The sequence below is a fragment of the Patagioenas fasciata genome, chromosome 3, assembly GCF_037038585.1.
Source record: "Patagioenas fasciata isolate bPatFas1 chromosome 3, bPatFas1.hap1, whole genome shotgun sequence".
NCBI classification, from domain to species: Eukaryota; Metazoa; Chordata; class Aves; order Columbiformes; family Columbidae; genus Patagioenas; species Patagioenas fasciata.
In genome coordinates this window covers 88,704,083-88,726,293 of record NC_092522.1, presented here as the reverse complement: position 1 = coordinate 88,726,293, position 22,211 = coordinate 88,704,083, and the positions used below count along the sequence as shown (strand labels likewise).

General features: G+C 37.2%; 1 protein-coding gene across 3 annotated transcripts in view; it reads right to left on the bottom strand.

Moving 5' to 3' along the window:
- The window catches only part of SNX14 (sorting nexin 14), a 51,969-nt gene that overhangs the window by 7,552 nt on the left and 22,206 nt on the right, over positions 1 to 22,211 (bottom strand). For 2 of the 3 annotated variants that reach the window (XM_065833159.2, XM_071806790.1), the window contains 11 exons: positions 20,183 to 20,338; positions 19,784 to 19,908; positions 18,680 to 18,738; positions 14,827 to 14,853; positions 10,964 to 11,096; positions 8,261 to 8,462; positions 7,217 to 7,300; positions 6,991 to 7,091; positions 6,587 to 6,698; positions 4,772 to 4,812; positions 4,500 to 4,619 (listed from right to left, as the gene is read on the bottom strand). In XM_065833159.2, coding sequence (XP_065689231.1) covers positions 4,500 to 4,619; positions 4,772 to 4,812; positions 6,587 to 6,698; positions 6,991 to 7,091; positions 7,217 to 7,300; positions 8,261 to 8,462; positions 10,964 to 11,096; positions 14,827 to 14,853; positions 18,680 to 18,738; positions 19,784 to 19,908; positions 20,183 to 20,338 — 1,160 coding nt within the window. The remainder of the gene's footprint in view (positions 1 to 4,499; positions 4,620 to 4,771; positions 4,813 to 6,586; positions 6,699 to 6,990; positions 7,092 to 7,216; positions 7,301 to 8,260; positions 8,463 to 10,963; positions 11,097 to 14,826; positions 14,854 to 18,679; positions 18,739 to 19,783; positions 19,909 to 20,182; positions 20,339 to 22,211) is intronic. The other variant, XM_065833160.2, reaches the window with a different exon arrangement.

The window sequence follows — 22,211 nt, the reverse complement described above, 5'->3', positions numbered from 1 at the left end:
CTTGCGGACCTTCACAACAGAAACTAAGTGGGAAAACCAGAAATCCTGTCGGTAACCCTAGGAGGAGGGAGAAGGGTTTTTTGTTCACTTGCCTGTTTTAACCAGGGAAGTTGGTAATTCTTTCAATCTAGAAGATCTGATACAGGATAAAATCCAATTGCCACTGCCTGCACTAAGGCTGATCATGCATGTTCATTACGCATTTTTAACTAGAAGTCTTTCCACTGATATTTAAAACACACAAATGTACACAAACACCAGGAATATTCAAAAGGAAGCAGCATGCAGAAAATCTTTCAGAGAAGCAGGCACATTTCAGATTGAACTCAAGCTTTCACCTGCCCTGGCAGACCTTCAGGCATTTCTTATTCAACCTGTTGATGAAGCCTGGGAGTACCCTGTTCATGGCAGCAGAAGCACCTGCGGAATGTGTACTGTACTCTCAGCAGATTCCAACATGTTGATACTAGAATAAAGAGATGTGTGCCAGACAAGGTGTATGGGAACAATGTGGTAATGCAAGCATTGGTTGGAAATCAACTCTAGTATTTACCAAAAAATACCTTCTTGCTATGAGAGAACATGCTCTTCTCACAGATGAGCACTCACGAAGTGCCAACCTTCTCTCTCTTTGTCTGCCTGCCAGATCTCCTCATCGACTCCACACAGGTAGTGCACACCATTGCGGTACAGAATCACACAATGGTTGGGGTTGGAAGGGACCTCTGGAGATCATTTAGTCCAACCCACCTGTTAAAGCAGGTTCACCAAGAGCAGATCACACAGGAATGTGTTCAGGGAGGTTGTGAATGCCTCCAGAGAAAGAGACTCCACATCTCTGGTCAGCCTGTTCCAGTGCTCTGGCACCCTCAGAGTAAGAAAGTTTCTACTCATGCTTAGATGGAGCCTCCTGTGCTTCAGCCTGTGCCCGTTGCCCCTCATCCTATCATTGGGCATCACTGAAAGGAGCCTGGTCCCATCCTCTTGACAACCACCCTTCAGATATTTGTAAGCACTGATGAGATTCCCTCTCAGCTTTCTCTTCTCCAGGCTTAACAGACCCAGCTCTCTCAGTCTCTCCTCCTAAGAAAGATGGTCTAGGCCCCTAAACGCAGAGACATTTAGCATGCATCTCCATCACCAACTTCTATGGTGTAAGGGTGCTGCACAGTGCTTATAGCCCCACAAAGGTGTCATCTGGCACAACAGAAGTCAAATTGCAGAACCAAAAAAACTGAAGTCTATGCCAGATGTAACTGGGGAGGTAGGGAAGGGTGTTACTTCAGTCTACGTTTGGTCTGGCCTTTGGACTGAACACTCTTGGTGCCTACATTCCTGTTTTCCAGCTTAGTTTCACCTGAAATAAATTAATTTAATGAGTTCTAAGACAGCTTCCCAGTATGAGAGAAAACATGATAAGCAGAGATAATCAGAAGATTTGCTTACAAAAAGCATCACTGATCTGAACTAAAACGGTCTGGCAGATGAAACCATCGTGGTCTACAAATCAAATCCAAGAAGTGACGAGATGTAAATGGTGCAGTGTCCTCCAGGCACTTGGCAGAAAGCTCTTCCCAACCACAGGCTGACTTGAGAAAGAGAAAACTGTCTTCCAAAGAAGGCACAAGCACCCCAACAAATCAGCAAGAGGGATGAATTTCATGATGTGCAAGGGAAGACTAGCAGAGACTATAATAGATATTAGATCTCTAATAGTTACAGTTATCATGTAAGTGTGCGTGCTCTGGCTAAACTGATAGGTGGGAAATTAGTGAGAAAGCAATGAGCACGTGAATTCCTTATGCATACCTGCCTCTGCCGGTCAGAACTGGTAGTATAATTTGAGCACAAACAGATACTGATCATCTGATCACAGAACTGTCTTGCAGCATCCCCGAAGGCAAAAAGGTCTTGGATCCCCACCATTAAGTGATAATCATAGCTCTGCCGGAGACGGACTGAAGACTGAAACTTTCCATTCATTTATAGCAAATGGCACCCCAAAACAAAACAGATTCCCTTTGCGGGGAGGAATGTAAAAGGAAGTATTTAAAAGATGTGTAGATGTGGTGCTCAGGGAGTTGGTTTAGAGGTGGACTTAGCACTGCTGGGTTAACAGTTGGACTCAATCTTAAAGGTCTTTGCCAACCTAAAATTTATATGTAAAACCAATTACTCATAAAACAGCCAACTAGAATAAAGTTGCTTAAAAAAAGTTAACTCAGTCTCACAACAGACAGCAAGGAGTGGAAAGCTGGGGTTCACCTCATCTTTTTTTGTTGTCTGCAAAGAAAGCCGTATCTCATGACAAAAACACCTCTGACAGGGTAAACAACAGCTTTGATTCGGACTCTTTACAAACTTGTGTCTTCACTGGAGCACATTCAGTCAGTCAACAGTGACAGGGAGGTTTCCCCCACAATACTATTTCTGAAAATGACATTAGCAAACAGAAGGCAATGAAGATCTACGTTTTGTTTAAGGAAACTTCAGTGTTCCAGAATGGAAGCCAATGTGCAGCCAAGCTCTTTGCCTTCCTGGGACCACCACCGTTGAAAAGAATTGGAAATACCTCATTTCAAAGCCTGACTTTCTGTTCTTTATTAAAATACAGTATTTTATTAAAGTATGTTAAATGTATTAAAGGTATTAACTTCAGTAGTTCTTGACAGATCACAGTAAAAAAATTAACTGATTGTTCACAATATGCTGTAGGATGCTGCCAGCTGTTTTACAAAAAAACATTTGAAGTATTTATCTATGCATGTACTGTTTACAGCGCAAGTCAAAAACTCTACATCTGATTTTTAAAACTGCTGATACATATCTACTCCTCTAAATGGACAGCAATAGCAAAAGATCTTAAGTTTGGAAATAGTGTCCAAGGTAAGAAACGACTTGAAATTTTGTGCATGTGCACATGTAAAGTAACACTACAATATTTGCTGTAATAATTTGGACTTCAGGTTAAGAAGATGAAATCTAAATAAATTAATAGATTTAACTGCAATTATATGTCATTAGTATAAAAGTTTTGTATCTGCAAATTCTTTAAGTGTCATAACACTATAAAAATGTCCGTACTGAAAGAAATCAAAAGGTCCATTTTTTTCAACAGCCCATCACCAACAAGAACCATGAACGGATCCTGGGCTTTCAGCTCTTACAAGAAGAGAACGAGCACAGACAGAGTTTTTATCAATACTCTTCCAGCATCCAACTGTTTTCAACTCAAAAAAAACCTAAACCAAACCTCAAGAGCTGGATGCAGTTTCTCTACAGTTATTTACCCTGAATACATTTCCTTTTTGTGAATTTGTCATCTCACCTTATATGTTGTGAACACTAGAAGTTTAGACAACTATTTTGGCAAGGAATTCAATAAACCTACTAACCATTGCAAGAGCTACCACTTTTTGTTTTGAACCTGTCTCCTATCACCTTCATTTAATGCCTCTTAGTTTTTGCACTAGAAGAGAGAGGAAAAAAAACCCAACCAACTACCTTTATTGCCCGTCTGCTCATGTTACGCATTATTCTTTAGACTACCATATGTCTCCAATTCATCACTTTTCAAAATGAAGTGTCCAGGCTTACATATTCCAGTTTCAACTCTTCTTCCCAATGCAATTGAGACAGTACAAAAACCTATAGTACCAAGTTTTCTTTTAGAACCTCTTACATGGCAAAGCGTAGGTACATTAAATATTTTTGTCCCAAATCACATCAACTCTGTCACACTGAGCTTGGGTCTCTGAAATCCTAATGTGGAAACAATATTCCTCTGTAGATTACACAAATGCATCTATACTCTAAAGCACTCTAACACAGAAATATAAAGACCAGTGCCTTTTTAAAGCCCCTGAACGTAATGGAAGGCTCAGTAAGTTTTACCAGGCTCTAGCCACAAATAGGTGAAGGTTAAGAAAGGAACCTTCTTATCCTGTAAGTAAGAGGTTAAAATTGGAAGTGCTGGGCTTTAACTGTGGCAATGTTTGAGAGAGAAACTATACTTAAATGTATGTCAGACATTAGTGAACTGTAAACCAACATTTTAATGGTAGGTAAACAGGGCTCAGCACCTTGACAATTTTGACTTGTAGCACTTTCACAAGCCACACTTTCATCAAACACTCAAGCTGTTTACTTCGAAAAGGCAGCTCCCTTATGGCATTAAAACATGCCCCATTTTGCACCTTTGCTTTCCCTCTTCTTCTCTTTGTTCTTCCCAGACTCTCTACCATGTATCAACTCTAAATCCAGTAAGAATTTAAAAAAAAAGCCACAACCGAAACAAACCACAAGCCTCAAAACTCATTCAGATATTTAGAAGACAGAAGATGACAAAGATCTCTGCACTACTGTTCTCTCGTGTGAAAGAACAACACAAAACAGGTAAGCTGTTATATTTATGTTTTTCCTATTTATTCTTTGCATTTTCAGAGTATGGTAATTTTCACCACTCCTGTGAAGTGGGGAAGGAAGACGATTTACTGTACCTTCTTGTTGTTTTCAGAAGTCGGACTTAAAATGGTAAGTTCAGGCCTACTTGGTTTAGGCTTGGGAGATTCACAGGAGTTGATAAAATTCATGATGAATGGTTCCAAATGCTGACCTTTCTGAAATAAGATATTAGTGACCTGTCACTTGCATAATTATAGAAAGAAAAACAAAATACTGAGTCTCCAAACAACTTTTTACTAGCCTATAAGTTAGTAAGCACATAAAATTAGTTATTGAAGTTAAAATATTGGCAACCTGGAAAACTTACCTCTTTCATCAGCTTTCCTGGAACAGATTTTATAATTTTACCTATAATTAGAAACAAACAAATGCATTCTGTTATCACTACCTGATCTTAAAGACATTTTGTTCTGCTACTTTTTAGGTACTCATTGTACTCATTGTCTAGTACACAAAAAAATGCTTAAAATATTAAAAATAAACAGGTGACTATCTGAATACTTGGAAAAAAAAAAGTGGCAAAGCACTCTAGATCTGCTTTTGTAATTTTTCTAGAGGTTCAAACTTAAATCGCTATAGCACCATAACAGCAATACTATATGACATCAGTAAAGGCACAATTTCCTGTATTTAAGTTCTTCATCCTTCACAAACATTTATCACAAAAGAAGTCACAAAAACTGAGATTCTCCTCTTTCCTAAAAATAACAGCTAATCTGAAGAGATTCTGGAAAGATCCAGCCTTGAAAATACCGGTGAGTAAAGTTTTGCAAACTGGACAGGCTACAGCTGTGATCTCAAAAACCAGCTCTTCTGCCCTGTTATGGCTATCAGAATACAGTGTAGTAACTTTGAATGCTGAAAAATTAAAGGCTCTAAGATTAGTTTTATTTTAAGCACTACATTTACAGTAATATTGTTCTTATCTACATGTCATCAAATTTGGAACTTGCATCAAAAACTATGTACAATGGCCAAATGATAACAAGAAGATCGCTCATTCTCATAAAAAGCCCTATTGAAATGCCAAGACTTGTTAAAATGATGTTTATGGAAGTGAAGCATAGTCTCAGACATGAGATGCATTTTAGTTTTTTTAACAATGTACAGTTGGATCCAGACAGGAGGTCTGAAACAAAACAAAGCCCTTTAACTGGAGGATGACCACCACATTCCTGTGCAACCTGCTCTGGGTGAACCTGCTTTAGCAGGTGGGTTGGACTAGATGATCTCCAGAGGTCACTTCCAATCCCAACCATTCTGTGATTCTGTGAAACGTCATTCAACAACTTAGGAAGCACACTAAGAGAATGGCCATCTCAGCAGGCTCACACTGCGACGAGAAGAAGCAGAAATGCTGTGGTACCGTTCTGGCACACCTCTCCTGGACCATGCCGGTGCCAGAACCACCAGCGCTACAATATATGCAGATAGAATGGCCGGTGTTTGATCTTACCAGCTCAGGCCCACTCTCCTGAGACAGCTACACTGCAGCTGAGCTGTGAAGTCACACCGCAGTCTACTTTGTGGTTTTATTATCAACTGTTTACAATAGACATCAAGAATCTCCCAACTTCTCCATTTCCATTTGGCCTGCCTATGTCACACACATCAGTGTCTCGAATTCTATTAAGCAGTTCATGTTAAAAGAGATCTTAACACTACCTAAAACTAGAAGCATTAAGTATTGCAGTCTTCAGATTAAAATATACAGATTTTAATCAACCAACACCCAAATGTAGTTTGTATTAGTAAAAAAATTATAAAATCACACCTGTAAACAACTAACTTGCTCAGATTTGACTCATGACAATATTGCAAGTCTTCTTAAACTACAAAATTTGTAAGAGAAATCTTATCACCTTATTTGCTGACACAAAAATTCAAAAGCAACCACTTAAACACCTTTTTCTGTAATCTCAAAATGTCGTTTTTCTTCAAGGAAAAAGTATCAGCATAACTTGAATGCTGAGCTACAATTTTAAGGGCTGTGAAGGAGCAGAGTTTTTATTTCCCACATCCATATCCTTACACAAGAGTAATCATTCATTACTACTATTACTCAATCACAGTATCTACAGTATTATTACTTATCAGCATAAACAACTAGTATATTACATACCAAGATTCACATCAGGCAGCATTTTATCAAGAAACTGAGTCTCTCCTCCATTGGGGGACAGAAAGTCAGCTAAAAGCTGGCTGTTACTTAGTTCTGGATGCTGTAGAAGTTTCTTTGAGACAGAAGGAAAGAAATATAAATACTTTAAAACTAATCTTTAAAACTCGGTTTCTCTATAGCAAAAACAGATATTCAAAGAGTATTATATTACCATAGGTATTGTCATTTGAAAAAGAATTCTGTTTTCAGTCACATGGAACTTTAACAAGTTTTATTTGCCCACCTGAATCCTTTCTATAACCCACGTTACTTGGAAACAACAACAAAACCAGAGCAGATATTCTTTGATTATTTTTATATTATTAGTTTTAGAATATTCTTTGCTCCAAAAGTTTGTTTCATACCTGCAGATATTCCTGAAATTCCTCTCTCTTTGATTTTAAGAACTCATAGTTCTTGGGGCCAATGATTCTCTTTGAGGGAAGCTGAGCATCAGGAAACGTACCTAATAAAGACATAAAGTAGATTAAATTATTCTTGTAATGCTTTAAACATTGTTTTCCCTATTTTAAATTTCAGCTCAGTACTAAATAAGTGGGAAAGTGGCTTTCCAGATGATAGAGAACATACCATGAAATTCTGTTAGCTTTGATTCAAGCACATAAAATTCAAGGTATCTCCTGTAGACAGACCAGTGTTCAGGTTCATGTCCAACTAGGGGGAAAAAAAACACCAAACCAACATTAAAAATAAACCAGGTTGTATACTACTTGAGAGATGAATTAAGCAACAGCAAACACATGCTCAATTATTATAGGAAAAACCTCAATTATTTTAGTCCCCCATATTGCCATAACATAAAATCCCAGTCAGGTAATTTGAGTGTTAAATTAAAATGCATACCTGGTAAACAGACATAATACTGGTACGGAAATTATAATCTCATTTAGGGAATCCCTAAATTCTAAACAATGGAGTGCTGCATAACTACAAAATTTATTAGGCCTGACTATGTTAGAGTTATTTTCAAACTTTTAACCAATGATTTACAGAAATGTTACTTGTTGAATACAGTCCTCTCCTCCACCAGCTTGAATCCCGATGATTCCTTCTCCCAGAAGATGTCACTCAATAACTCAAACACTTCCTGCATACTGTGGAAGTATTACTTTGACTAATACAAATCCATACAGCCCCATGGTGATGCTATTTTTTCCACTCAATATTGCTATCCAAATACTAATGAACTATCCGCAAGCCAGGATGGTTTCTAGCAGGCAAAGCATTTTAGTTTGCTAGGAACGGTATTTTAAAGCTATATGAAAAGATATTCATTGTACAATATTCCAAAGTTCAGAGTGTATCAAAGAAAATATGCCAGATGTTTATTAATATGAATCACATGATCAATATTTTTGGAAAAAAGAAAATCTCAACATTTGGCATGAAGTCTATGCAGAAATGACTCGTGCTGAGAAATCGATTCTCAACTTGCCAATACTAAATGTGATCATTTAGTTCTGAAACACACTTCCTTAGAATTTTCAAGTAATTATGTCAAAATCAGAAAAACATGCATGCCAAACACATTGCAACAGCCATCAGAACACAGCACACTAAAATATTTTTAGTTCGTTTTAAAATTACATTTTATTTATCCACAACATTGCATACCTGCCCTTCTATCATTTCTCTCTACATCAATGCAGAACACAGGAATTCTCTCCTTTCTGTCTTTTCTTTCCAAGGAGGGATCGTCAAAAAAATCTACATAGGGGATGCTAATTTTCCATGCAGAAAGGTTGCGGGGTGTATTTGGGGTACTAACAGCCTCCTCGGGAGAATCATCTTCCATCACCATAACGCCTTCTTCAATCTGCAAAGATTCAAATTTCAAGATCTACAGTTCTATTTTAATTAGTTCAGTCTACCTTTGCAAAACCTATATAAGAACTTATATATGATAAAAGAACAAAAAAAGCCATTTCATTAATGGAGTTTTCATGTAGATTAATTTCCACTGCAAATTAAGTTAGCAACTTTTAGTGAGATCTGAAAGCTTTTATAGCACTATGAAGTTCCATATCTGATACTTCAGAAAAGAGGGGGGAAAAAAAATCAAAGTAGTCTGATAAGAGAAGTACTAGAAGAGACAGCTGGAAGAATGCCTTAGATATAGACTGAATGGTACCAGAACCAGCTTGGGTCCAATGTAGGTTTAGCTGCACTGCATTTTCCAGGACACTAAACCCAAATTGAAGACCTGAGCTTACTAGGTCAGGTCCAGAAGTTATCTAAACACAGCAAGAGACAGCAGCCAGCAGTGCAACCAAGCTGGCAGGTCTCCCATCCCCATACAAAAGCACAGTAGAGATTATTGTAGAGACAGGAATCTCACTTGCTCTGTGAGGTGCAACGCAGCCACAACTGGGACTAAGTAATACCCGCTGCCCAGAGCTTATTTTAAGCAAAGCCATTGTAAGCATTACTGTATTAACCATCAGGTCCAGTTTCAGCATCTCACTCACTGCTGCTTTAATATGCAGAACATCTTTTGCCATATTTAAAATTTAGTTGACAAAGACTGAGTGTGGTTTCATGGAATTATTATTATCATGTTAGCAGCTTATGAAGCTGCTGCCCAGAGCCACAGAAAGCTGCTAACACATATTTCCATCCCTACATGATTTCCTCAGACTGAACAGATCTTTCCTACAGGCCTCCAATGCAACCAAGACGACTTTGTTTAACAAAAAAAAAAAAAGAAAAAAAAAAAGAAAAAAAAAAGAAAAAAAAAAGAAAAAAGCTAAAAGCAGTTTGGTTTCTCTCACAATGCACAGAACACCACTTGCTTTGACGTGGTTAGTGTTGAATTCTGTATATTCAGTATTCACTCATGAAGTGAAGTCATGGCTCCGTCCAGCTCTTGGACGCACAGTAACCATACCCCAGTTTAGTGTTTTCTCATTCTGTCTTTCCATCCACATTTACCAACTGAAGGGACTTGGGTACTTCACAAACTTAATCTAAGGTGGTTCTAGTAAAAAAAAAAAATATAGTATCCGCCCTTTATTTAATGAAGGGATTTAACACAATGCTGGACGTAAAAGTTTCCATTCTTTCCTAAGCTAAAACTATTCTGTCCACTTAAAACCCATCCTTAGTAAGGATTAGACACTGTATTGGCTGTCTCTTCCACTGAATTCAGCACCTTCTCACAAGTAACTTCTTGTGCTCTGCCACAAAAACATGTTCTTTCTCTGATTCCACTGTTTCAATTATACTTCTACTAATTCCTCTACTATAGGGGAATTATAATTACGTGCCATTTGACTAGCAGAATCTACAACAGCAATGCTGCGAAATTAACCTATTTTCATTAGAATCTCACCTCAAAAAGAGAGAAGTTACAACAAGAACTTCATTGTCCAAGAAATTACTTGCAACAGTTCTGCTCCCTTAAAGGTACAAAAAATATGTTGCCTGTACAGAAAATTGCCTTTTTTTCTCCTCTTGAAGGAAAAAAACAAACAAAGAAACGTATCTAGAGTTCTAAGTTGCTGAGTCCTTCCCACCCTCTTCTGAAAGCAATTCTGAACAAAGTGAAAAATATAAACTCATATTCATACCTTTCAGCCTCAGGCTGTGGAAAACGAGCTAGCAGTTTGTAAAGGTGACAAATCCTTAAAAGTTTAGTTTGTTAGTAACAGCTACAAAAGGTTGAAGACACACTGTAAAAAATTCATGACTACCAATATCTTCGGACAATTCCTCCCTGTTCCCTTTTATAAATTTTCCATCTGTCTCCCAACAGTCCTTCAGTTATCAATGTCCCATGCAATAATTCTCCCATGGCTGTTTAACTCAAAAGAAAAACATTATTTGAGGAGACAACCAAGGCAAATAAGAAAGGACTACTGGCTCATGATCTTGAGAGAAAGCACTGCGTCACAGCCCAACTTGAAAACAATTTCTACCTAGGTTTTTAGGTCTTGTGGCAAACTTCAGATTAAAAGCCACACATGCTGTCCTAAGCATGCCTTATTATCCAGAGTTATAAAATAGCATAGTAAGTTGTTAGAGAAAAATTTATTGCTTACAAAAATGTCTGACACTACTACTTTTAGTACTTCTCTGTACTAAAGCAGGAAGCTCAGAGGCACGCTAACTGGGGATGTGGCCTTGGCTTGTGAATCAGTACAGGGAAAACAAGGCAGCTTAATCAGGAGCCAGCACATGGAAACCCCTTCAGTAAGACAGCAGAAAAAGCAGGAACTTAACATTTCCACACAAGGAAAAACAACAAAAAACCAAAAACCACACACACACACAAACACACCAACTAAGAGTTAAATACAAACTTAAACTTTTACTCACAAAGTCATCTTCTCCCTCATTTAAGTTATAGTTAGGCAGAATAGCTCCTTCCATTGCAGAACTCTTGAATACACCTTTTATTTTGTTGCCTATTTTGCTGATTCCAAATGATTCTCCTCTCTTCTGCGTGGTCCTAGGATTACAGAAGCCAGAGTTCACAACACAAGGCATATTATTACACAGCAGCTCAGGAGGCTGTTGCACATCATTTGCAGATAAGAGAAAGAACTCTATAAACAAGTAGCCAATATATTTACAATTCCATTTAAATTGAAATTAATTTATGGCAAATCTGTTTTCTGACTGATCGGTGAAACTTCTTCATTACATATTTAAGAGATATAGGATTCCCATATGCTTAACCATGAGCAAACATTAACACTCTTATAATAGCATGCCAGTGATGCAGGACATAGAATAAACAATTATGGAAAATAATTCTGTTTCGACAGCAGAAACTCTCATATTGCTACAGGCACGCACACCAAAAAGGTCACAACTCTGTCCTTTTCCATGTACTCATTTTTAAATATTTATCCGCTCTTGCCAAGTACTGTAAATGGTGTAGTTAGATGCATTTTTTTTCATAAACATCCCAGAATTTTACAAGCATGTATGACTCAAGATAGATCTCTACTTTAAAGCATTAGGGACAGACAAAAGGAATGTGCAAGGAACAAGACTGAGCATGAGAGAAAACAGATGCAACTGAAGAATCTTGGCTTGAAGAGCCAGTCTGACTGAAAGATGAAGACTTTTTAAAGTCTTGTCACTTATGACAAAGCACCTAAAAAGTGACAAGGTATGGAAAAAGAAAGATAACTGGGCAGAAAGCACACTCCTTACTGACAGAACAGATTTTACAGCATTCTTATGCCCTTACACAAGTCCTGACACTGAAGATTATTTATTACATAGAAATGCTAGTAATTCCGGAAAGAAAAACATTTCTGTTGAATATGGAATCAGCCTGAGGTTACTGATGTTGATTCAATAGATACAGTTGTTAGTAGAGTTAAAAATCAAAACAGTGAATTGCAGAATTGAAGACTCAAAAGAACTTTCTACACTACTGAGACTAAAAGCATAGATAGTACTCCAGAGAACTAAAAAATTTCCAAGAGTTTCTTTTTCATTTAACTACGGAACAGTAGGACCAACAGAGCAGCGGACACCTGCACGTAAAGTGTCTCCATCGCCCATAAAACCATGCTGACAACATCAACTACTGATTCAAAACCTGCATGTGTGTTACTAACAAACTTCCCATTTATAATATTACCCAGACTGTGCACATGACTAAAATTGCATAAATAATCCACTGCTTTTCCAAATAATTTGCTTTTTCTACCTCATCAGCTTCAAAGCAGACAGGCACCATCTATCTTATTTATCTTCGCTAAACAAATATAAGGTTCCTCAGCTACATGTAGTTTAAATCCAAGTTTGAACAATTTTACTCTATTTTCAAGCAACTTCTACATGTTATTGTGCTGAACTGAAATTTTTCACATCGCGGACCTACCTGAATCTTGCTCAAGAGCTTAAACACTGGGCTAGCGGAACACAAACCTTATCCAGACAAAACTAGACAGCTTTTCTAGAAGGGTAATAATACTTCAGGCCTCTGGCTTGACTCCTGCCATTTTCATCATTCCTGTGAAAACTTTTGCAATTCTCAGGATTTTGAACAAAAACATTAATTTGCACAAGCTTAAAGATTTGATAAGAGTACTCCAGGCTCAGAGCAGGTCTTCCCTGTGCTGACTGTGCCCCAGTTGAAGGCAGAACGCAGCTTTGCCTGTAACTGCAGCAATGAGCTGAATGGGGCTGGGACTCAACCTGAGAGTGAGGAACCATCCCCTCCCCACCCCGGGCTGAGCCCAAAGATCGCACCCAATGCATTACAGAGCAACCACTAAATTGGAACAGGTGCAAACTGACAACCTAGGATGCAATTCTCTCCACAGGAAGAGACAAATTCAGAACAAATACTCGTAAATAAGAGGGTACACAGGCACGTGGTGAACAACGTATAGAGAGAATATAGGACTCGCTTGGCAAAAATCCGTAAGCACACACACAAAACAGATTAGATGAGCATGGATAAAATTTGGTGATGTTAGCAGAGAAAGACACACAACAGGATGATCAAACTTTTGCAGAAATTCAGCAAGCAAAAAAATATACACAAAAACAGGTATCGGGATGAAAATCTAGTAGATTCACTGGCTAAGTAGAAATACGAGGAAGAACTTGAGGCAAGGTAGAAGGGAAGAGATGGAACTAGGATATGGTCAGCTTGAAGGTATGAGGGAAGATGAAAGGTGGCCTGTTTAGAAAAGAGACCAGGTCTTTCAAGATCTGTCAATTTCACTACTGTCAACAAATACATACACACAACTCACTGGGAAAAGTATCCTACTCCCTCTAGTGCTGATCCATATAGCAGCACTATTAGACCATCATTCTGCAGTTGTGTTCTTGGCAGGGCCCTGAGTGGAGAGTCTACAGGTTCCAACATTCCTGATGAATGATGTGATGACAAGAGGTTGGAACACCTTTTCTTTTTTAAAACACTCCCAAAGTCACACATTAAAAAATTACAATTGTTATTCACTCTATAGCTGGGAATTGCAGATCAAATATTGCTTTATTGCCACTGTGCACTGTAGCATTCTTTAACTGTGGATGGTTGTAAAATAACTTTCCCACAGGATCTCTGCCCTATTCCATGCACAACAGATCTACCTAAGTAATCAGCCGGGGCTGTGCAGCTGAAGAACGCTCTTGTGAACCTCTGTGGGTCAACAAGTACCAGAAAAATCATATGTATTGGACAAGCCAGGTATTAAAATGCATGTGAAGTCAGAGTACCATTTTGTTTTGGATGGATAAAACTCCCACATCCCATTAGGAGAGAGGCTGAGTGCATACAGTTTCATTTATTACAAAAATCACTTCTATCTCAAGCACCCCTCCATTGCTCAACATGCTAGCAAGTTATAACTCAATACACTGAACTGACACATAAAAGATAAAAAGTGCCTATATACCTTGATTCCTGATCTGTAAAATGAAGCTGATAAATTTCCCTCAAGATTCAAGAATGGTATAAGTAATATATGTAATACTGATGCTCTGATAAATTCTAAGGAAAAGTCTATAATGAAAATATTATTTTCTGCGTTTGGATAGCATGGAGTCACAAGTAACGAGAAAACAAATCACTGAACTGCTATTAAGGCACTAATGAGTGATCACAGACTACCCAGAACAAATTATTAAAAAAAATAGCATAGGTTGTAATCAAACCTGTAACAGGCACAAGAAAAGCTGCAGATAGAACTATTATAATTTGGGGAACTGCTGTTTTTGAGTGCTTCATAATACTCATAAAAAGGTTATATTTGCATGCCACGTCAGGAAATTACCATCCTGGACACGGCTTTGCAAGATAAAGCAACTGATTAAATGGATTAAATCTCAAAAAAAGATCTGGAAATGTGATATGGAGTAATGAAAGTTCTGGAGCAGCTGGCAGTCATGGGCAAAAAAAACCTTAAAGTTATGCAAATATATTTCAAAACTAATAACAACAGACAAATAGTTAACAGCAAACAATATTAATATATTTCAAACTTGTGAAATTAGTAATTAAGCGATTTCTAAAGACTTGTGAAGAGGATATGGGGAGGAAAGCCCATTGTGGGGAGAAATGGCGTTTAGTCCAGAGGAGGCATTCACATGTTTTTTACAAATAAAATGGACAGTTAATTGCTGTTATAAAGGTTGTGTGATGCAGTCATGACAGATGCAGAACAACTAACACACAACATTTATTGAGTGTCAGATAGACTTACCGGAAGTCATCCAAACTCAGGCTACTTCTGCAACAACAGGCACGTAAGTTACCTCAGAGCCCAAGTGAAAATGAAGTTAAAAGGAAAAAAAAAAAAAAAGATTGACAGACCTATCTCAGCAAAACTTAGTAGGCTTTGACCATCACTACAGGTTAATAAAAAATGTGGAACAATTAGGAGTTCCCGAACTAAAATCCTAAGAAAGTGAAATGTGAACGGTACCTGCACATTTCATCACAATCTTGGCCTTTGAATTAAAAACTCAGTTACTGAAACCTCCAGGTTTTCAGTGACATTCAGCACAAGCAGCTGTTAATTTATAGAGAATGACTTTCATTCTTGAAGTTCCTGGTAGTGCCAAACAAGCAGCTAACTTGTTCTATAACCTATGTTCAGAAGTCATGTAGGAATCTAGTTCATTTAGGCAACACAAAGAAAAGGCTGCAGACTTATATTTTGTAATAACAACACCTCTTAACCCCCTGTATTAGTTATAGTAAAAATCACTATTTAAATATTTTTTTTCATGATTATTTCACAGATTTTAAGAACTATCATGTATTCTTTTACTCTACATAACGTGATACATGCAGTCAATGTCTCAGTAATTCTAACCAACACATTTAAATGGTTTAAATGCAAGCACAGTCACCACACACGATTTCAATTCGTTAGAGCTACTGAATTCCAAACAAACCGATACAGGATTAAAATATTCAAATTTTAGATTTTGTTTTACAAACGGAATTGATTCTAAGGCATCTTACATCATCTTTAGTCATGTTAACTGTGAAACTGGAAACATATCCTACCAAGTTGGAACTCATGATGACAAACAATCACATTGCACACAACTGTTTACAGACTTAATTCTGTGGGTTTCATAGAATCATTTCAGTTGGAAGAGACCCTCAGGATCAAGTCCAACCATTAACCTAACTCTAGCACTAAACCATGTCCCTAAGAACCTCATCTAAATGCCTTCTAAACACCTCCAGGGATGGTGACTCCACCACTTCCCTGGGCAGCCTGTTCCAATGCCTGACAACCCTTTCTGTTGTCACAATTTAATATTTTTTTCCTAATATCCAATCTAAACCTCCCCTGCTGCAACTTGAGGCCATTTCCTCTTGTTCTATCACTTGTTACTTGGGAGAAAAGACCAAAACCCTCCATGCTACAACCTCCTTTCAGGTAGTTGCAGGCAGTGCTAAGGTCTCCCCTCAACATCCTTTTCTCCAGGCTAAACAGCCCCAGTTCCCTCACTCACTCCTCATAAGACTTCTCTCTTAACCACTCCCCAAAACAGTTAGTACCTTTTTACTTGGTCCTTTACTTGAAAAATATTTTAATTCTATTGTTATGCCAATGATGAGAAACCAGGGTGTGTCTATATGTGGTTATGGTTTCTAGAAAATCAAGGCAGATATACAGCTACCCAGAAATCTGGGAGCTTATACCACATAATGGTTTTTCTTTTTTTTCTTTTGTTTTGTTACACTTCCAATACAGAAATACCTTTAAGCAATGTAGTAATGTATTATAAATATATAAATATGACAGAGAGAGAGGGAATTCTTGTCCTCTCTTCCACACACCCAAAATTAAGTGGCTAGAATTAGAACTTCAAACATCAGGTGGAAAACACCAGTTACCGAGCTAAACTGTTGGCAACCTCTGTTATCCAGCTATCAGGATACCCTCAGTGTGACTATTTACACTCCAGAAATACTTGGGAGTTCTCATCTATTACTTTAGTAGCTTTCATAGCACATTATAAGTCCTATCTGTACACAAAAAGCTAAGATTATTTGGTATAGTTCAAAGAAGTGAGTCAAATCAGATAGTCACTTCTTCCTACTTTCCCACTTGTATTTTCTAGAAGCTGCTCTATAATTTTCTTGTCTTACTAGAAGTGAAATCTTTCAACCAATTACCCATATGCACATTCCACTGGGATTTCATATCTACTACCTGATCCGACTTTTTAACCAGCAGTATCTATGGAATACGCACACAGTAACCCTAGTCAAGGAAGCAAAGATATGAAAAACAAAACTCATCTCTTTGCATATAATTTCTCTCAACTGGAACTAATGCCACAATAGGGAAGAGAAGGCAGGATAAATTATGTGCATATGGATAACATCTGGAATAATTCCATAAGTAACTTTTTTTTTTCTTTTTTTCCTTGGCAGTGACTGTCTGTACCAGACTCTGCAGAGTGAAACTCTAAAGCAACAGACAAACTACTTTCAGATAGGCCCAGTTTCATGGAAATAATCACTGAGGTACCACTTCAAGAACATATAGCATTTAATATCATAAACCATCATATACACTCACAGCACTTAAACCGTTCTAAAATGTAAACCATACACTTTCAGTAACACTACGGTTGCTGTTTGATCTCCAGAGGAATATGCTGTAACACTCCCCAAATAAAATTTGCTTATTTTGTAGTCAGAGATTTATTTCAAAAAGTCCTGGTAGAGACTGCCTTTAATTTCACTCCTGTTCAGGAACGCAAAGCACCAAGGAGGTGACCTAAATGTTTTCATGACAGGATACTTTCAGTCCTTGACATGAATAATTTTGGGAAAGATACCAGAAGGCAAATTTCAGGATCTGTAGGAACCCCTGCAGCTATCTTCAACAGAGGCTGGAATGTGTTCTAAGGTCACCATTCCTAGTGCAGTGTCACACAGGGGACACATGCAGTTTGGTTTTGCTGCCTTTCATGCCTCTTTGCTAAGAAACAGAAGCTTGTCAGCATCAAAGTGAGAAAGCACTACACCAAAGCTTAAGTCCTGGACCTACAGGAACTGTAAGGATTACATAACAGATGTCACAGATGGAGATAAACTGAAGAGAACCACCCTGTCGTTTAAGACATTAACAGCAGAAAAAGGGATTGCACAAAAAAACACCTCACAGTAGGCTGCAAGCCAGGAGGTGCTGCTACTAGGTGTATCTCTAATGAAAGCAGAAAGTTAGATAAATTGTTGTAATCTAAGATGGTAAACATTAGCATTTTCTACAGTACCATGGATCTTACTTCATACCAAGTAAGCAAGACTATCCAAATTAAAGACTGTCTCACTCAAGTTTGCCTTCTTTTGGCTAGACCATAAGAGTAATTCAGTTGGGCTAGTCTATGACTGAGCCATCCAGCATAAAGTCAAAGACAAGAAATGATGAGACCTTAAGCTTAGTCAGCCCAACCCCACAGCAGAAGATCGCTCACCCATACCACAGGACACGCTCCTCTCCTTCCCTGCAGGCCTTAAGGCACCCAAGGGTAGTTTGTAAGTATATAGCCCAAACCCAAAATCAAGGCTTGTGATACTATATTTCTGCAATGAATAGGGAGAGTTGGGAGACAGAAGACACACTTGGCATCCTTCTTGTCACAATAAGAGATTCCCATTGCATGACCAGGTGGAGTAGACAGAGGGTACACTGCACCTGACCCTGTAAGATCTGAAATCCAGGAAGACCCAGCTTTACACCAACAAAATCGTATTCGTATATACAGTCAATTAAATCACCACTTTATTTCCATGTTATTTCATTCTTACTGTATGTTTATTTTTCCCTTGCCCTTTCTCAAATGTTGAGGTCTAAATTACATTTTAAATTCTTCAATGTAAAACACTTCAAAGCGAAAGGGCATCTTGCATAATACTGCCTGCTCCTTCAGTATGTAATTCGTCCATTTAAAACAAAAAAAAGTAGAGCTAAAAATTTAGTCAAATTAGTATAAGGCAGTAGGAGAATCCCCATGGTTTAATATTTTGATGTTTTAAACTAAAAACCAAAGAAAAACACTTAAAGATTCTACCATACCAACCTGTTAAACTTTGAATTGCGTGTTGGTGACTCTGCTCCTCTTAAAAGGTGTCTGAAGTACTATAACAGAAAAATAAGGTATCAAAGAAAACACTGGACTGAGGTAAGGGCAACGACATTGCAGAATTCAGGAAACAAGAACAGAAGTAAAAGGCAAGATGATCATAATCTAGTAGTTAGAGTATTCATCTGGAAAACAACAGAGTAAATTTGCAATGCACGCTCCCAGGACTACTTATTTCAATTTACATACTCCTGGGATTAAAAAACCAAAACAGAAATAAAAGTAAAGTTAAGCACTAAAATCCACATTTCTTCCTTGTTAAAATCTCAAGCATTTGAAGTATTATAGCTATTATGGGAAAAATGATCATCCTTGAGAAACAGACTTCATTAAGAACAATACAAAGTAGTTAACTACCCATTCCCAGGACAAGTCAATATATTCGGCCTGAAATAAAAGTGAGCAGCTTAACACGCAACCTGATTTACACACACAAACTCTAAAAGGGGCAACAATTCAAACTCAACCCTGCGTTTACAGTGTTTCCTATTAGAAGGCTTTAGGTGACTATCAGCCCAGTGTACGGATCCTTTTTTTTAACATACATTCAGAACCCAACCATACAATAATGGTCAAATGCTTTGAATGACCTTCCTGAAAACAGACAGGTGACTTTTAGCTGCTGGAATGCACGATGCTGAAGGTACCTAAATACAACCTTTGGATCTTCTTTAAGTACCATTATATTCTAAAAAAAGTAAATAAAGAGATTCTTACTAGTGTTTTATGTCTATCATGCAGATTACTTTTGCAGCAAATTTACAATCTTAAAAAGAAGGGATGGAGAGGATTTTGTAATAGCACTGATATACATAAACTGCTACATCAAAAAATGAAGAGGGTTTATTTTTTTATTTTGTTGATGTTGTGTTGAACGAGAAGAAATTCAGTTTTCTTACTAAGATTGGTCCAGCTCTAGCATGCTAACAAAAGCAGAAAATGAATACATATGAATACGTATTTTTCAGTTCCATTGTAAATAGGGTATCCTAAAAAATACAATCTTGCTTTAGGATTGCTGTTCAGGTCTTTCACACTTACCTCATCACTATGACAGAACATAGGAGTAAAAACATTCTCAAGTAGAGAAAGTACATGCTCATAAGCTTCAAAAAGACACCTCATAGTTTGAAGTTTCACAACATCCGTATACGGACCTTCAGCAACTATAAAAAAATTATAAAAATAAAAATATCTATATGGGCATATGTAATTTTTTACTGGTCTTTGTGATTGTTTTGCAAGTTACTGTAAGTCTAACAAATAAAAAATACAAATAAACTGACAAAACAAGGCTTAAGCACAATATAGTAGGGGGCAACAATATTTAAAACTATGACACAAGTAACGATTGATCATATTTAGATGAATTAGTTTCATTTTATTACTGAATACTGTTTAAATTCCAGTGTAAATTATTCCTTTCAAATTCAAACTTACTTCTTTGAATCTCCTCCACAATAAAAGGGTCAAATCTAATTTTGTCAATGCTTTCATCCAAACAATAAGTTTTGTAAATTTTCTGTACTTCCTCATGAAGAGACATCTTTTCAGTATCTGATAGTTCTGGTTGCAAAATTCGGTCATTGAACTCCTCTGAGAAGGAAAGAAAATGAAGCAACCTATAACATCAACTCATTTTACAGAAGATATAGTAATTTTTAAAACTTTTCAATGAATAGAAATAGCACATATCTCAAAATCTCAGGTAATAAGACAGCTGACTTCTAATCAACTATAATTCAGATCTGATCATTAAAATGATTACTAAAAAATATATTGCAATTAAAACTAACTATACCTTATCACAGTAAGAATAAATCCATGCAGTTGTTCCTGCCAGAAGAATTAATCAGATTTTTTTTTCTCCCTAAATTACCACATTATAAATGGTAGTTTTCTTTCAGCATGATTTCCAGTTTATGCTAAACACACACAGGTACATAACAGCCCTTTATATCAGTCATCTGCTGTTCTTTAATTCCTAACACCCAACCCACCATAATATTTTCAATAATATCTTTAATATCAGACTAATTTGAAAATGAAGTTTCCCTAACAAAATAAATATTCTATTCAGCACAATTGTTGTGCAATTCTACTTGATTTATTGGCCCATCCCATTAACAGCATGACTACTGGCCAGAAAAAGGGAAAATAACATAGCGTTTGATTCATTTTTCAATTAATAGACAAAATCCAAACTTCTTAAGAGAAAAGTCTAACAAGACTCATCTGGGCTTTTTTTTTTTTTTTTGGTTTATTTTCCCCAGTAAGTGCTTCTTATCCCAAATATTTCTATCATGTGCAGAACCACCTACAGTAGAGAGTATAGGACAACATAATTTTAGAGATCTAAATCTCATTCTTTGTTTCGTAAGCTAATATACAGATTTGCCACCTGTGGGAATGCAAGAAAAGTTTAGAAAGAAAAAAATACTAAGGTTTACCCAGAAAAAGAGACTGATCATGGGCAAAAGCCACCATTTGAGTAGCCTTCCTGCTCGAGGAAGCAGCTCCAGAAGGGTCAGCTTAGAATGCCCTGCAGGTACCACTAGCACTGAAAAGGTAACACTTCATTGTCTATTTGGTGAGGAGAGGTGTTTTACTTACAAAAAGACAATATGTTTGCAAGGATCATGAGCACATAAGAAGTGGCATGCACAGGGATTATTTATATTTCTCTTATGTAATTATGATTAATTATTTCTGCAGTATTTTATGAAATAAAGTCAGTCTAGTGTAATTACACATCTTCCTCAAGTACGTATGTGTGGGCTTGGGATATTAAGATACACCCATCATTTCCTATGCAACATGGAAATACTTGTTTACTAAATACAAAACCGACATTATTTTGGTAAGCCAGTAATTAACTACTAGTTGACCAAAAAAACTTGAAATGAACCACCCTAACTTACATGAACTTCACAGAAAACCATCTACTTGGAAAGCAGCAGCTTTTCAAACAACACTTATGCAATAGTAAACCCAAATGCAGTTTCATAACCAAGGCAGAGGTTACTGAATAGAAGGTTTCAAAACCTCTAATGCTCCTGTTATGTTTCCATTCTCTACAGAAGTCAGAATTTTAAAGTTAAAAGAACATGAGAAGCTTTTAATGATGAACAGCTCATTTTGATACTACTTTGGTCACCATATAGTAAAAAAAGGCAGTTGTACTTTGTATCAGTGGCTGGAATTTCTTTCTTGTAAGACTATTCTATTTTAAAATGTCCAACCTTTATCAACAAACAGAAATACAACTCAAACCCACAGCCCACGCTGACATTAACATTGCCAAGATCAGCATTTAAGAATCAAGACACATTAAAGTAAGGGAACACGGACCCTGAATAGTAAACCCTTGCTTCACAATGCTGCCTAGTTCTGAGAAGGAATATTAACTTCAACATGCAGATGCTTAAAGCTTTTAAAGATCATCAAATATACCTCAAGCACATGTGTG